At 39.9% G+C, this 16,715-nt stretch overlaps 1 protein-coding gene across 7 annotated transcripts in view; it reads left to right on the top strand.

The window, feature by feature from the left end:
- Positions 1–44: 44 nt before the first annotated feature.
- HP1BP3 (heterochromatin protein 1 binding protein 3) overlaps positions 45–16,715 on the top strand; it is a 39,542-nt gene continuing 22,871 nt past the window's right edge. For 2 of the 7 annotated variants that reach the window (XM_040463555.1, XM_040463599.1), the window contains exons 1-7: positions 45–172; positions 5,809–6,004; positions 6,455–6,554; positions 9,536–9,689; positions 11,002–11,161; positions 14,167–14,310; positions 16,114–16,194. In XM_040463555.1, the coding sequence (XP_040319489.1) occupies positions 5,909–6,004; positions 6,455–6,554; positions 9,536–9,689; positions 11,002–11,161; positions 14,167–14,310; positions 16,114–16,194 (735 nt within the window). In that variant the 5' untranslated portion in view covers positions 45–172; positions 5,809–5,908. Of the gene's footprint in view, positions 173–620; positions 738–1,223; positions 1,358–3,072; positions 3,151–5,808; positions 6,005–6,454; positions 6,555–9,535; positions 9,690–11,001; positions 11,162–14,166; positions 14,311–16,113; positions 16,195–16,715 lie in introns of those variants that run through there. The other 5 variants (XM_040463565.1, XM_040463574.1, XM_040463580.1 and 2 more) reach the window with 5 other exon arrangements.

The raw sequence follows: 16,715 nt of genomic DNA, 5'->3' as shown, positions 1-16,715 counted from the left end.
GGCGCGGGAGTGCGCGTGCGCGTGCGCGCGCGGGGCCGCGGGCAGGGGGGCGGGGCGGCAGAGCTCGGCGGCTGGGCCTGGAGGACAGCGGCGGCGGAGACGAGGAGCGGCAGCGGGAGCGGCGCCGAGAGGCCGTGCTGAACGCAGGCGCCAGGAAGGGGGGAGCGCAGAGGTAACGCAGGTCGGAACAGGCGGGCGGGGAGTGGACGCGGGCTCGATGGACCCCGAAGGCGAGTGGTCGAGGCCGCTCGCCCGGGGCGCCGACGCCGCTCCCGGAGTGGAGGGGGCGGGGCGCTCGGGTCCCCGGAGGTGGCGCTTTTTGTCTGCCTCTCCCGGCCGCTCCGCCCTCCCTGCCCTCTCCCCTCTCTCCTGCGACCTAGCCCCCTGCCCCTCTCGTTGACGCCTCCTCCGGGGCCCACTGGCGCGCGCGCTCCCGCCCTTGTTTTGTTTGGACTAGGGGGGAGGAGGGGTAGCTCTTCCCAGGTCCAGGGCCCTGCGTCCCAGCGCGCCTGCGCCAGCGTCCTCCCGCTGCGCTCCGATTGGCTGAGGCCTTGCGCATGCTTCCGAGGCCCGTGGCGGACCTCGCCGTCGTCCCCGCCTTCCCGTCTCCCCCTCCCCCCCATTCCCTCAGCGGTTTTCCGAGCGGGTTCGAAAGATGCCGGCGGCGGTGACTGGCTGCGGCGGGCCCGCCCCCCGGCTTCTCCGCCCCCGCCGCCGCCATTACGGAGCTCCCAGTGGTGAGTGCGCGGAGCGCTGGTGCTCGCGGTCCGCCGAGTCTAGCGTCGCGGGGGTGGCCCCTGCCCCTGGCGTGGCGTTGGCCTCGGCCGCGTGCATTTTCGAGCGCGAGCCCCGCGTCTCGAGCCGCCGGCCGCGCGTAGCCCGCGCCGCAGCTCCTCGGTGTCCGCCGCCGCTGAGCCCTCCCGTCCTCTGCCGCGCTGCCTTCATCTTGGTCCCTCGCTCCCCCCGCCTCTGCTCGGGCCCCGCACCGGCCGCTCCCTGCCTCTTTGTCTCGGCTGCGCTGTTCTCCGTGTTCCTCTCGGCGGTCTGGGCGGGCGTTTCCGTGCTGCCGCTGCTGCTGCTGCTGCTGCTGCTGCTGCGACTGCGACGCGGGCCTGAGCTTTCGTTTTCCCGTCTGGCATTCCCAGAGCTTGTTACTCGCCGCACCTTAGACGGTGTGGTTTTCGTTAATAAAGTCAAACTCGTGAATATGAGCGTTTGTCCAGAGGTGGAGGCAGGAGTGCTGAAGTGAGAGCCTCAGATCTGAATTTTGATACCGACTTGTCACTGTCTGTGACCGAGGACGAGTCACTTAACCCTTTGGGGGGAGTATTCTCTCCTGCACAGAGGACTGGACAAGGTGAACTTAACTGCCCCTTCAGCGTACAAATTGTGTTGTTTATTATTGTTCCTGACTTTACATTACATCGAAAAGCGAGAATACAATTAGAAATATCTCTAGGAATTCGCTTGGGACTTGATGGACAAGCTGTCGTGTCTTACGAGTGAAATTAGACGTGACTGGTTTTACTTTGGAAGATGCTTTTAATTTTGTCTAATTTGGCGTGGGCATAAAGCCACTGTGAGCTCTTTTAAGTTTTTATTGCTCCTCTAAAAAGTTTAGTTTAACGTGTTTCAAAGTAGGAGTAACATTTTAAAGGTTTTTTATTATTTTTGATTTGGCTTCGTTTTTAAGCTTACTTGGACGATTGAGGGCAGAAAGTTGGAGGAAGTATCCTAAACTGTTCATAGATGAAAATCTTAAGTGTTAAGCCGTTTAGGTTGTGATTCTCTATCTTTCAAGGTAGGTCCTGTAGTGGCCATAGCTTCTGTGCCCAAGACAGATTTGTTAGGTACATAACAGATTTATTGAAATGTGAAAGTGGGAAAAAAAAAAAAAGTTGTCAGTTAATTACCAGCATGCTTCTTGTGACATTACTGTAGTCTGAGGACAGTTAAAGACTTTAGACTGGGAACAGTTTAATATATTCTGTGCAAAGCTAGTGATTTTATAACATGTTGCACACATTTTTTGGTAAAACATGAAATAATACTACTTTCCCTAAAATGCATATTTTCATTTTAAGATTATTATTTTGAGAGAGCGCACACACAATCTTCAGCGGAGGGCTGGGGGCGGATAGAGGCAGAGAGAAAATTCCCAAGCAGGCTCCCCATTTCAGCTGAAATCCAGAGTAGGACGCGTAACTAACTGAACCACCCAGGTACTCTCCAAAAAGCGTATTTTCAAGGATATCGATAGACTGAGAGACAATAAGTTCCTACTTATTTTTCTATTGCTTTCTCTTTTTTTTCAGTTTTTTTTTTTTTTAGAGAGAGGCAATGTGCTTGCACAAGTGGGGGAGGGGCACAGAAGACCCAAAGCTACCCTGATAGCTGGGAGCCCCGTGCAGGATTCCAACCCATGAATAAACCCTGAGGTCTTGACCTGAGCTCAACCGACTGAACCACTCAGGCACCCCTTGCCTTGTCTTAATGTAAAGAAAATAAATAAAAACTCTGAAATTCTGGATTTTATCACCTTTATTGCTTGTGTTAAATTAAAAACAGTTTAGAATTTCCTTTTACAAAAGTAGTTCTTTTTATAGTCAATCCAACATTTAAAAAAATAAAACCTAAATTGAACACCACAGACGGACCACATAAATCACAAGTAAAATCAGATTATTTGTTTTTGGCACACATAACCTAGGTGGGAAACTTTTTCGTCTGTTCATCCTTTGATTTAACAGATATTTATCGAGCACCTATTCTATGCCTGGTGTGTTCTTAGGCACCAAGTATCCAGCGGTGAACCACCTAGCTAAGATCTCTGTTGGAGAATAAGCATGGTAGCCTAAAAGTCTGATTCAGAAAGTTATTAGGTACATGGTGATGGTGAGGTAGTGTGAATGAACCATCCATATAGTTTTGTTAGCTGTGTAATGAACATTGAACATATTAAATAATTCATTAGCCAACCTATTAAAGTATTAGAGGCTGAAGCTTTAAGTTCCATGACCTTTTACCAAGGAAATTCAGAGCTAAGGCAGACTTTTTTTTTTTTTTTTAAAGTAAACTACACCCAACGTGGAGCTCGAACTGAGGACCCCAAAATCAAGATTTGCATGTTCTACAGACTGAGCCGATCAGGTGCCCCTCAGACAGACTTGTTTGTTTGTTTAATGTTTGTTTATTTTTGAGAGAGAGAGACACACAATCTGAAGCAGGTTCTAGGCTGTGAGCTGTCAGCGCAGCCCCTGATGCGGGGCTCGAACCCACGAATTGTGAGATCATGACTTGAGCCAAAAGCGGATGCCTAACCAACTGAACCACCCAGGTGCCCCAAGACAGACTTCTTAATATGTATCCCAAGTAACTGGGTTTATTTTTGAAGTGTTCTTCACATGCACTGAATATAGTAATAGGTCCTTAATCACACAGTATTGTTCATTTAACTTTTTTCCCCAATACTTATCCAACACTCATTATGTTTTGGACACTGTTCTGGGTGCTGGGACTACATTGGTGAATTAAAGTCCTAGCCCTTATAGTGCTTACATTGCATTTGGAAGAGATACATGATAAACAAGTAAATACGTATTTTGAATTTCAGTTGGTGTTAAGTGCTGAAGAAACCTGAAGCATGAGAAGGTTGGGAGGGAGGTCTTTCTGAGGGGGTGACAGTGAGCAGTAAGGTGATTGAGGTGTCTAGGAAAAAAGTGTTCTAGTTTAAGAGAACAGCAAGTGCAAACACTGAGGCAGGGAGGGGTGAGCAGAGCACAGTGCCAGGGCCAAAAGAAGTTTTGTGTTTGGAGTCAAGAAAGTAGAGTGATAGAGTGGGAGGTGGGACTAGTAAAATAATGGGGGTGGTGATAGGGAGTTTTTAAGCAGGAGGGTGTCAGGATTTATATTTTTGGTGGATGCAGCCAGGAACATTGGCAAACCAACTTATCTGTTTATTTTTTTAAATTCCAACCTGGGCATACGTCTTATCTGGCCTAATTTAAACTCATTTTGTCCTTAGGTTAGTGGTGTCCAGTGTCTTTATGGACCATGCGCTTGTTGCCCCAATTTTAGTTTCATCACCTTGGCATTAGTGATAGCTTCCTCTGTGCGCCTCCTCCCCTTTTCACCCGTTTGTTTTAATTTTGAGTAATTAGTGAATATAGTTGACTGGAAAGGCTTTGACACTTTTCTCAGTAATTGTGTTTACAGGGAAAAAATTGTTTTCAAGATACCCTATGAGCAGAGATTCCTGAAGGTTTTATTGACTTGACAGTAGCATTTTCACCCTACCTAGTATTATCGTGGGTTAGGAAAGATGAATTCATTAGCAATATCACTTTACCAAGGATAACTTGATCATGATAGTTTCCTTCTGTGTAGGGTTCACATGTAAAGACAGCAGGAGATTTGCTTAGGTTTTTTTATTGTCAAGGAAAATATATTACCATGTAAGTGCTAGTTGCATGAATGAGCAGGTGTATGTATTCAGATTATTCCAAGATAGACATTTAGGTTTCACAAGACTTTGGGATTTCTTATGAGTGTCCTGAAGGCCAGTGTGGCCCTCTTTTCACAGATGAGAAAACAGTTTTTTATTTCTGTATTTTATAGTTCTTCAAAGTGAATTGCCATATGAGCATTTTAAGCAGTTTTTATAACAGTTGATAATTTTAAAAATATTCATGGATATTGCTAATTGACTCTTGATAGTAAGTTTCAGCGTATCTTGAATTCTTTCAACTGCATTTGTTTGCAGCTGATTGACCATTCACAAGTCTGGCATTGCTCTTGGTGTTCCCATAAAAAGATTTTCCCTGTAAATGTGAAAGCATTCTTTATGTTTGGGTTTTTTGTTTGTTTGTTTTAATTTATCCCAGTTATTGTAGCTTGAGACTATTACCTGACAAATTAAAAACTTAAATTCCTAGACAGGGTTAGAGCTTCAAGCAGGGGTTGAATGACTGATCTACTGTTCTCTAATTCTTTGTTAATGTTTGTTAGCCCAAAGGTCTAAGCACCTAAATGATCATTTTCTTATATTTTGGAGAGATTTTTGTTATAAAATGTCACTGAGTCCCAGATGAGATTTTTTTTTTTTTTTTTTTTTTTTTTTGGAGGACAGAGAGTATTAATGACCAGGCAAATTTGAGTGACTACATGGGTTTTATCTTTGGATATTTAATTATGTTCTTTCTTCTGTGCTAGTTTTGCTTACTTTAAAAATAACAAATAAGGTCTTGGAAGCATACTTCTGTTCTCCTAGGTGATGGTCTGAATTTGCCTCTCTGGATCTGGAGGCTGTTAGAGTATCACGTTCTTCAGGAGTATTTTTGCCCTTGTATTACTTTTATCTAAAGGAGATGAAGTTAAAGTTACAGTTAATTTTCCTGATCCTTTTGAGAACAATAACAACAAAACCCTTCTCTCTTTAGTCATTTATCTTTGAGGAAACATTTGACTAAACTATTCCTTAGTCTGCTTATTCTGTCCTCTCTAAGTTCCTAATGGTAGCAGGAGGGGAATGGGATTAGGTTCCTTACGAGCTTTCTTGTCCTTGTTGCCTTTGTTCATGTGGAAGGTGCAACAGCTGCTGTGGCTTGTGCGTTTGTCTTAGTGGCTGCTTTAATCTGGTGTATATTTTGATAGTGATTTTATCTTTCTTAATGATAACTGACCGAGTCATCTGTCAGTTAACTATAAGTTTTATAGTTAATTTTTCCCCTTTGGATGTGTATTAAATTTAGACATTTAGTTTAGTTTTGTTTCTGTTAATCTTCACACCAGGTCTTTTCTGTGCTTTAGGTTGACTCTTCAGCACACTGAAACCATTAGGAAAAATCCTTGTGGTTAACAGCAGAGGCTTCAGAGTGTAACCTGTACTCGGGCCTAGAAATTATTTTAAATGGCGACTGATACGTCTCAAGGTGAACTCGTCCATCCTAAGGCACTCCCACTTATAGTAGGAGCTCAGCTGATCCACGCGGACAAGTTAGGTGAGGTAGGGGCTGACACATTCTTGAAGCTCACTCTTGGATCAGTCCCTGACTTCAGACCCTGCTGGGTCTTTCTTGGTACATGTTCCTTTCCTTTCCTTTCCTTTGGGGAGTCTGGGTTGTGAATCTGAAAAAATCAAAGAGATAAAAAATTCTTTTCATCTTCCCTTTCCCCTCAAATTCCTCAGAAAACCTCCAACCTTTTAAATTTATTCCAAATCAAGTATATTACCAGTTTCCATTTGAAATTCTAGCTAAAATAAAATACTTTGAAAAGTACTTCTTAAACACCATGGTTCACTTCAAAAAAACTTGTTAAAAATAATTTGCATCAGATCCTGGAGTCGACTTGAAGAATTCTCCTACGTCTTCTGACACCCAGTTAGGTTCTTGAGAAAAAGAGAAAAAGAAAATTTTTCTCATGCATGTGTGATTATGGCTGTCTCTTTTCTCAGAAGGTGGAAGATAGCACCATGCCGATTCGTCGAACTGTGAATTCTACACGAGAAACTCCTCCCAAAAGCAAGCTTGCTGAAGGGGAGGAAGAAAAGCCAGGTAAAGTAAAGCAGGAGACAACTTGAAATGGCAGAAGTTTCTACTCCAATTCAGAGTATCCTGTGAATTCCTTTGAACTTAATTGTTTTTTCATGGCTGTTTTGGGGAAACACTGAAAGAGAGAAGTTGTACCTATTGATACGTCATTTCCAGACCAAAGTGAGCAAAGGAAGAATTTCATCTTGTCTCTAAAGATTTTTAGAAGGTGTAAAAACTTCATGTTCTTGGAATGAAAAACAGAAAATGGTTGGCGAGAACAGGAACAGTTGAAGAGTAGCTTCTGGGCATACGGTGTCTTGGGGATGAAGGCTGTGGACGAATGGGGGACTTGGGACTTCTAGACGGACAGTACAAGATCCCTCAGAAATTATCACAAGGCCTTAAGGGAGCAAAGGGGCAATCAGAGCATTGGTTTATATTTGGTATTGGTGGAGAGAAGATTGGCTGGACATAGGTGGAAACATAATGAGTCAAGAGAAATGTAAAACCATCAACCTGGGTAATCGTGCTCCTTTATGGCATCTTTAATCACCTCTTTCCTTTTCCTTGTTTTTCATTTTCTTCTTGTGACTTTTTTCTTTCTTTTCCTTTTCTCTTTTTCTCCCTTGCTTTTTATCTCAGGTTTGCCAGGGATGAGCACCATCCTGTCGTGGCTATTAGAACTAAATATCCGTTTACCAGCACAGGTTAGGAATAAGGCACTCTTGTTGCCTTTATCCCTTGGTGCGGCAGGAATATACTTTTTTCCAGTGGAACCTGGATTTTGTCTCAAAATACTCAGATGAATACTGTAAGCAATTTGTGTATAATTGCTTATTTAGGAGACATGGGAATCAGCATATTAAAAAAAATGAGAGGGAGGCGCCTGGGTGGTTCACTTGGTTGCGCTCCAACTCTTGTTTTAGGCCCAGGTCATGATTCCAGGATCATGGGATCAAGCCCTGAATTGGCCTCTGTGCGGAGCATGGAGCCTGCTTAAGATTCTCTCTCTCCCTCTGCTGCTCTTCCCCTGCTCACACATTCTCTCTCTTTTCTCCCAAATAAAATTACAAAATGAGAGGTGCTGGTGAGTTGAAGTTTGGTTATTTTGTCCGGCACTGAGTTAAGCCACTTGATGGCCTGCCTTAAACCACATTTGATTAACAGGTAAAGCCACTAAATCATTAATGACCTCAGTTTTCAGAATACAAGCCAGAGAGTTCAGGTATTGGAAAAGTCAGACAAGAATTCAGAAGGGATCAGTAAGTCGCTTGACGAGTTCTGTGTTTTATCTTTTCCCACTATGGTATTAATGTATATAAAAGTACATACTTGCATTTTGGAGACAGACACAATAGTTTAATGAGTTGGAAGCAGTGTCTTGTACATACTACATACTCAATGCCTGTTGAGTGACAGTACATTTATTAATCCATCAACTATTAAGCAATTATTCTTGAGAAGAGAAAATAATGTGAAATTGAATTTATAATTCTACTCTTAGAGGAAAACCCAGTAGGTGGTTCTTTTCATCCTTTTTAGAATAAGACCATGTATAAATAAACATAATGACTAATAGAAAGTCCTTACCCATGAAGCCAATTAAGTCAAATTAGTGGGCCAAGGGGCAGTAAAAGATACATATGTGATTTAAAAAATTATCTGAATTACCTGATGCCATTGTTAGAATGAAGTTCTAGCTTTAATGTTTTGCAAAATAGTTCTAGAAGCAGCAGGAGAGGCTGAAGGAGGATGGGAGTCACCCACATGGTACAAGTACAGGTATTCGCTAAAGCATTTTATAGAATCCCCATGATAACTCTGTGAGGTAAGATTACTAAGGCTTGGAGATGTCAAAGAACTTGCCATAAGATACGAAGCTAGAAAATTATAAGGACTGAACTTTTGAATCCAGGTATGTTTGACTCTAAAACCTCAATTTTGGCTAAACATACGGGAGGATTTTCAAACTTTATGCATGTCTCATTGAAGAACATAATCCAGGATGAGATCAACAAATGACAGTTGACTGTCCTGAAATTCAGGGTTTAGAATTTTAATTTGTTGAAAATTAGAAATTCCTTTAGAATTGTATATATGTAGTTTGGTTATAAGAAGTAAGTGGCATGGTTTTGTTCTTTTTTTTTAAAAAAAATGTTTATTTTTGAGAGAGAGAGAGATTGCTTGCACATGCAAGCAGGAAAGGGACAGAGAGGGAGACAGAGGATCCTGAGGGGGCTCTGTGCTGACAGCACAGGGCTCAAACCCATGAACTACAAGATCATGACCTGAGCCAAAGTCAGATGCTTAACCCACTGAGCCACCCAGGCGCCCCGGCATTTTTTTGTTCTTTAGGATTTGTCATCATTATGATAATAATTTGTTCACATAATTTAAATGACCAAACTCTTCAAGCATATACTTTTATTTTTTGCCTATGTTTTGCCATTGGAGAGTCCTTTCTTTGAAGTCCCTATTTAACCATATCTGGGGCTCTGTATTTTGTAGTACTGCTCAAAGAGGCTTGCTGAGAAAAGACACAAACAAGCCACTGCAGACCTCAGTATTCCCCCCTCACGTTTCTGCTCTTGCCCCAGTCTTTTCACTTGGAAAATAGGTGTTAACTTTCTATTACTTATTCCCTTACTAAGATTCATCTGTTAAATTATGAAATAGCTAATGTCTTAATTATGAATCTCATTAATATTGCAGAGGAGAACAGGCAAGAGGTTTGATTCAGGGTAAAATGAGTTTCTCTTTCTGTGTAATTCCCTGGTCCATCTCCTTTTTTCACATAGTGGTCTGGATAAACAACCTTTGAACAGGCAGTTAGAGCTACATAAGGAAGGAAAGAACACTGCACCTGATAGACACTTATTCGTTTTAAAGTCTGTCAATTGGAACATTTGGCTTCTCTATTTAATAATATAGCCTTTTACCCTTTTATTGACTCAGGCTCTAATCTATCTATTTGATGCCATTCTGCACACCTGATTTTTTAGAACCAGATATAAGTTCAGAGGAATCTGTCTCCACTGTAGAAGAACAAGAGAATGAAACTCCACCTGCTACATCTAGTGAGACAGAGCAGCCAAAGGGAGAACCTGAGAACGAAGAGAAGGAAGAGAACAAGTCTTCTGAGGAAACCAAAAAGGAGTAAGGAGTTATGCCTTCTTGCTATTTAAAATTGAAGACTGTGTAAAAGGACTGTAGATCAGATTGTTTTAAAGGATTGTATCATTGGTTTATGCTAGATGTTTGCTACTTAATTGGATTTACTTTTTAGAATTACTGTTTGAAATAGGTTTATTATATACTTCTGTGGCCTATTAGAGCTTGTAGCTCTTATAACAATGGTTTGAATAACCCAAAATTCATTGCTTTTGCCTTTGAAACTTTTTTTTGTGTACTTAGGATTCATTATGGGAGTGTCTCATATTTTAATCATTGACATAATTTCAATAAGAAATGAAACATGACTCTAAAAATCTGACCTGGGAAACACTTGACCATTTTATTCCTACCTATACCTTTGCGAGTTGTTTTTACATGTTTATGTTAGAAAACATTAATCTGTATCAGCCATTGCCAGAGTCACCTAAAAATGTGTACATTTGGACGGTGACTTTGAGAATCTGAAAGCAAAATTTGCTACTGATAATTTGTACAGTGTGGTGGAAATTCTTTGTTAATTTGAAGAGGGCTTTTTTGTTTGTGTGTTTTTTGCAGGATAACTGGTTGCATTCTTCTCGTAATTGGTCAGAACAGTTAGGAATTACATTTAAAATAAAAGAGTAACTCAGTAATAACTATACCTTCTAGGTGTAATCCTCAAGGAATCCTTTATCCCAGCTTTATAGGTTTAAGTGCTGTGGAATTTTTAGCAGCTACCCTATATTTTAGTTGCATGGGGTACTGTTATGATTATTTAGAATACATTTGTATAATGCTTTATGGCTCACAAAATTGTTTTTATGAACATAATCTCATAATTCTTGCAACAACCTTATAAAATGTTTTATATTACTATTTTACAGCTGAGGAAGCTGAGATTCAGGTCAGTTGGCTAAAGTCTTACAGCTAGGAAATGTTAGAGCAAAAACTCAAACCCAGGTCTTCTGACTTCAGAGCTTGAGTTCTTTTCACTGTGCTAAATTACACCTGTTGTAGTTATTAGAATACATTTTAAAATTCTCATTTCTTTCATGTGCTGGTCCTTCATACCAGTGCTAATTTATATGACTTCTCTCCCCTGTACCTAAGAGAAAACACCTTTTTGGTTCATTTACAGTATCCAATTTTTAAAAAAGGTTTTATTTTGTCAAACTTTGCTTATTTTATATATCACTTTAGTGTGGAAGTAAATTAAAACATTAATTTTTATCCCTCTCTTGTCTATTCTTCTTTCTGACTTTATACCTCTTTCTGGAGAGTTTACCTTGCATAATAACAATTCTTTGTTTTAAAGTGAGAAAGATCAGTCTAAAGAAAAGGAGAAGAAAGTGAAAAAAACAATACCTTCCTGGGCTACCCTTTCTGCCAGCCAGCTAGCCAGGGCCCAGAAACAAACACCGATGGCTTCCTCCCCACGTCCCAAGATGGATGCAATCCTAACTGAGGCCATTAAGGCAAGTTTTTATTACAAGCAGTTCATCTTAGATTTATTCTGTTTGTCTTTTGGTTATTTGAAAATGGCATATTCCTGTCCAGACATCAGAAATCTTGCTGTTTCCTAAAAGATACTGAAGTAGAAGAAAGCCATTGTGAAGTTCATGTGTTTTTTTGTTTTTGTTTTTGTTTTTTTGTTTTTTAAGAAAATCACATTTGGTGAGCACTGTTAATTTTTTAAATTCAAATTTACTATAGCAAGTATTTTTAATTTGATTTTTTTTTTTTTACACTCATTTTATTGGTTAAGTATAGTATTTCTTTGAAGGCTGAACCTGTTAATTTATTCAACAAACATTTAAGGACTAACTAAAACTTCTCTGTGTCAGATAATCCTGCTTAGGGATATAACAGAGAATAAAACAGGGTCATCTTTGCCTTTATGAAAGTCTGATTGTGACTGAGAGTAACGGAATAGCTTAGAGGATTTTATCTTAAAAAGATACACTATCTTAAAAAAAAATTTTTTTTTAAACGTTTATTTATTTTTGACAGAGAGAGTGCAAGCAGGGGAGGGCCTGAGAGAGAGAGGGAGACACCAAATCTTAAGCAAGCTCCAGGCTCCTAGCTATCAGCACAGAACCTGACATGGGGCTCAAACTCACAAACCATGAGATCATGACCTGAGCCGAAGTTGGACGTTTAACTGACTGAGCCACCCAGGCGCCCCAAAAAAGATTTACTGTCTTTAGGTTCCTTTTTCAAATTTGAGTGTCTAATACTGGTAGTGGTTAGCTTTCCTACCTGAGCTGTAAGAAACCTTCTTAGAAACCTTACTACTTTGTTTCATCACCAAAAATTCTCCTCCTTTATGACTTTTCTATAATCCATTGACTTCTATTAGCTTAAGGGTCCTCATGTAGGTTTCTTAATTTTAATTTTTAAGGGCATCTTTTTTTTGGGGGGGGGGGTCTGTTTATTTTAGGACACCTAGGTCGTGCAGTTAAACATCTTGACTCTTGACTTTGGCTCAAGTCATGATCTCACGGTTTATGAGTTGGAGCCCCGCATGCCTGCTTGGGATTCTGTCTTTCCTGTCTGCCCCTCCCCAACTTGTGCACGCTCGCACATACAAGTGGGGGAGGGGCAGAGAGGGTGGGAGAGGGAAAATCCCAAGCAGTGTCCATACTCTCAGCGCAGAGCCCATCGCGTGGCTTGATCCCACAAACCGTGAGACCATGACCTGAGCCAAAATCAACGCTCAACCTACTGAGCCACGCAGGCCCCTTGATTTTTAAGGTTATCTTCTAATCTGACCTTGCCTCTTTCGTGTAAGTTTTTCTGGTTACTTTTGCCATGTTAATTCACATGATGAGATGATAAGAGAAGCTAAGATAGGAGCCAAAGACACCCTCATTTTAGGGACCTTGTTGCTAGGATCTGAGTCAGAGTTGGGGAAAGGGGGATAAAAACCAATTTAATCAAGGATGGGATACATAGGAAGGGGCAGCCTAGTGGTCATTCTCAGAATTTGAGAAGACAGCACTGACATATAAACTGGAAAAGAGTTTGTCTTTAGACCTCTCCCTGCATTCTTCTTTTTTTTTCTCCCTGTATTCTTTTAAGAGTGCTCTCAACTCCTTGAAACTTTCTTGGTCTAGATAGCTTGACTATGGTGAGATCTCATTTCTTTGTATAGCTTTTCATCAAGGTTTTCACTTCATGACCACTCAGCCTAAGTTTAGAGAAGCAGGGTCACAGTGAGGTTGGAGAAGGACCAAAATTTTAAATAGTGAAACAAAAAAATTAGAACAGTATAAATTAGGTCTAAAGAATAGTTTGAATCTGATTGTGCATATTTGTACAAATGAGGGGTGGGTGGGTGTGTGTTCCATGCAGTGTAACAAATCATGATTTCAGACTACCAGAAGCATTTTGTGAATCAAACAGGAGTCCTGATGTCTGCTTCCATCTCATTGTCAGTTTGGTGGAGCATTGAATTGTTTTAGCATTAGAGGGTTCTTTTCCGTTTGATTTTCTTTGTATTTTAAGATCAGGAGTAAACATCAGTGGTTTTGATAGGTCAGAAACATTTACTTGAAATAGGTGAACCATATTAACCCAACTTGTTTTATGTTCTGTAGTCTTTTCTGCTCCATCTGCCTGTGAATTTTTTTCTTTATTGTCAAAGTATATAAAATAAAATTCAACCAAGTGTTTTATCCAATGAGAATGAGTAAGTTCTCCATTCAGTTTATAGAGAAAGACAACACAGAATTGGTGAACTAGCCCATTAGGTAAATAACAGATGCTGCTTATGTATGCTTCAAAATGTAAAGCACTTGAAAAAAATTTGCCACCTTCCTGACTTAATGACCTACTTGAGTCTTCCTTGGGCATTAATCAAATAGAATATAGTTAATTTGGATGGAAATGAAAGAGAGCATTTTAAATTGCAATTGAATGTCCTCATTGTTACCCAAAACTCTCCTTAAGATTTTGCCATTTATAAAACCAGTTTTATGCCATTTATTCAGATTATCTTTGTTTATCTTCTCTGCTGACATTTGCATAAAGCCTAGAGAGAAACATTGGTCCTGGTGTGCTAAAGCTCATTCCATAAAATGAGCCAGATCTGTAATCCTGCAAGTAATAGAAATGTTCTATTTTTTTTTTTTTTTCATTTTAATGCTAAAGATCTGTCTTCTAAATACAAAATAGAATTAAAATAGAAAGAGGTTCTTCCTTGACACACAGAATGTTGTTCTTCACATGTTGTGTCTTCTCTTTGCCTGGTTTGAACTAAAGTAAAATTGTTGCAAAAATATTGTAATTCTGTATTTCTCCACAGCCATGATGAACTGAAGTTACCTGAAATACTACTCATTCTTCCGTGCCATTTTTATCATTCATTATCAAGTTCATCTCCAAAATAGTTTATTTTGAAAACATGTGTCAGATTCTCTGTCTAATGAAAACAGCTAGTGTAAAGTAATATGCGTGTTTCGGTAAATCTGTTTTCTAGGCATGCTTCCAGAAGAGTGGTGCATCAGTGGTTGCTATTCGGAAATACATTATCCATAAGTACCCTTCTCTGGAGCTGGAGAGAAGGGGCTACCTCCTTAAACAAGCACTAAAAAGAGAATTAAATAGAGGTGTCATCAAACAGGTATTAAACAATTGTTGAGGATAAGATCATTTCAACATGTAATAGCTGTAAGTCCATAATAACATTTAGGCTTTTTGTCTTTTTTTTTTTTTTTTTTTTTTTTAAATATAAATTAACATGATGATGAAATGTTTAAGCATGGCCTAGTTATATTATTTGAGACTAGGTTTCAGATCACTGGTGCCAGGTACCTTTGATAAGTTAACTGTTCTGGAGAGCAGAAGCAATATGATAGCATAATTGTTTTCTAGTGCTGCTTGTACTTCTAATTGGATTTTCTTTGGGGGCCCCTTGTGCTTGAGATCATGTACTGAAGATGAGAGGTGGGGTTAAGGAATTCTTTTATTGCAGCAGCAAAAAAAAAAAAAATGCTCTCGTCTTGCATTTGTTAGTTTTAAAGTCTACCTTATGACTAGACTTGTCACCATTATAAATTTGTAAATAGGTTCATCTTAACAGTGTCTAAAATTATTGAAGCTTGTTAGGAGCATTAGAGAAGCCTGAGTAAATTGAGACTAGTACTAAAACCAGTATTGATTTCGGGCATAAATCTACGTTATTTTGCCTAGTACATCAAAACATTGCTTAGAAACATAAAAATTTTAAGTTGGAATGGAGTGTATCTTACCTAAATTTTCTTCAAAGGTTCAGAGGGATGAAGTAATTACCACAATGCCATGGTAGTGGCAAAAATAGTTCAAAGGACCTAGTTCACTGCATTCTGAGAGTCCCGTTGCCTTTCTTCCATACCTTTCTGCACAATCTGATGAACACAGAATTCTGTGCCATTCAGGCATTTAAATTCTGCTTAGGAACTTCCAACAAGTACTTCACTCCACAAATACAAATTGTTCCTGTGTGCCAGGTGCTTGGGGGCCCATCAGTGAGTAAAGCAGATTTCTGCCGTGGAGCTTACGTTATAGTTTTCTCAAAATGTTGTATAACTGATGTTTATATGGCCTTTGTAATGGTCTCTGACTGAAAGGTATTATCTAACCAGTGTAATTAGAGCCAAAGATCTGTCCTCAATCATAGTGTATGTCAGCATAATTGATGAGCTGGCTTCGTGTTTTTCTTTACGAAATATAGTTTATGACCTATTCTTGCCTCATAGGCTGAACCTCATTTTGATGCTTAAACAACACTTTACAGGCTGAAAGTATTTCAGCTTGATTGCTATGTTCAAGATAGCATAAATAAAGCTAAGGTGTGGAGGACTCTGGTTAGTGTGAATCAGCTTTAAAGTTCTGTGAAAGTGCTTTGTAAACTGTGGAAACACGTGGTAAGACTTACACATATCATATGCAGTGGCTGTGAGTTAGATAACTGTCACAGGTGCAGTAATAATGGCTCATGGGTGGTCTGGGAAGCACTATAGTTTGAGATCAGCGGTCCGTAAACTTTTGCCAGGGAGCAGTCTTCCTTTCAAGATAGAGATTTTCTCATTTTCCCCAAGAGATTATACCTTCTTTCATGCGGGGTGGATAGTTTATATATACTGTTAACCTGGTGTCACAATAGCATTCTTCCCCAGGTTCGTAGACGAGGGAACAAAAGCTCAGAGGCTTCATGGGGTTGTCCAATATTGAATGGCTAGATGGTACCATAAATGGGATTCAGTCCCAAGTCTTTTGATTAATCCATTGTTCTTTTTTCTCTGAAGAGTTGAACAACATTTTACATTAGTTCTTGTATCGTCATGCCCTGTACTTTGCTTAGTCTCATATAAAGTTATAAATATTAATACCAGGATAATTTAAAATAAAAATATTGGTTATCGCAACTAAAATTTATTTACCTTAGGTAAAAGGAAAAGGTGCTTCTGGGAGTTTTATTGTGGTCCAAAAATCAAGAAAAACACCTCAGAAATCCAGAAACAGAAAGGTAAGAAGTCTAAACCACAGTTTGAGCACTCTAAAACTACATCTCCTAAAATGACATTTATTGAGTGTTCACTGTGTGCCAGGCACTATGCAAAGTGTAGCCTTACTATTAAGGCCTGAAGAGGTTGTAAGTAATTTGCTCATTATCGCCCAGCTGGTGAGTAGAAAACAGTGTAAATCCAAGCAGTTGTCCCCCCACCCCTCCCCACCCCTCCCCACCCCCCCCACCACCGAGCCCATGCACTTAACTGCCATATGTTGAATTATTGGCAACTGTATGAATTATACTTCTTTTAGTGAAACCAATCTGTTATAAACGAAAAGGGACATATATGAGTACATCTTTACCCAATATTAGACCCCAAAACTATATTCAGAGCCAGTTTTTCTTTTTCTTTTTCTTTTTTCTTTTCTTTTTCTTTTCCTTTTCCTTTTTCTTTTTCTTTTTCTTTTTCTTTTCCTTTTTCTTTTTCTTTTTCTTTTTCTTTTTCTTTTTCTTTTTCTTTTTTTTTTTTTTTTTTT

Source organism: Herpailurus yagouaroundi, unplaced genomic scaffold (genome assembly GCF_014898765.1).
Source record: "Herpailurus yagouaroundi ecotype Mexico unplaced genomic scaffold, PumYag 77, whole genome shotgun sequence".
NCBI classification, from domain to species: domain Eukaryota; kingdom Metazoa; phylum Chordata; class Mammalia; order Carnivora; family Felidae; genus Herpailurus; species Herpailurus yagouaroundi.
This window is presented reverse-complemented; position numbering and strand designations above follow the sequence as displayed.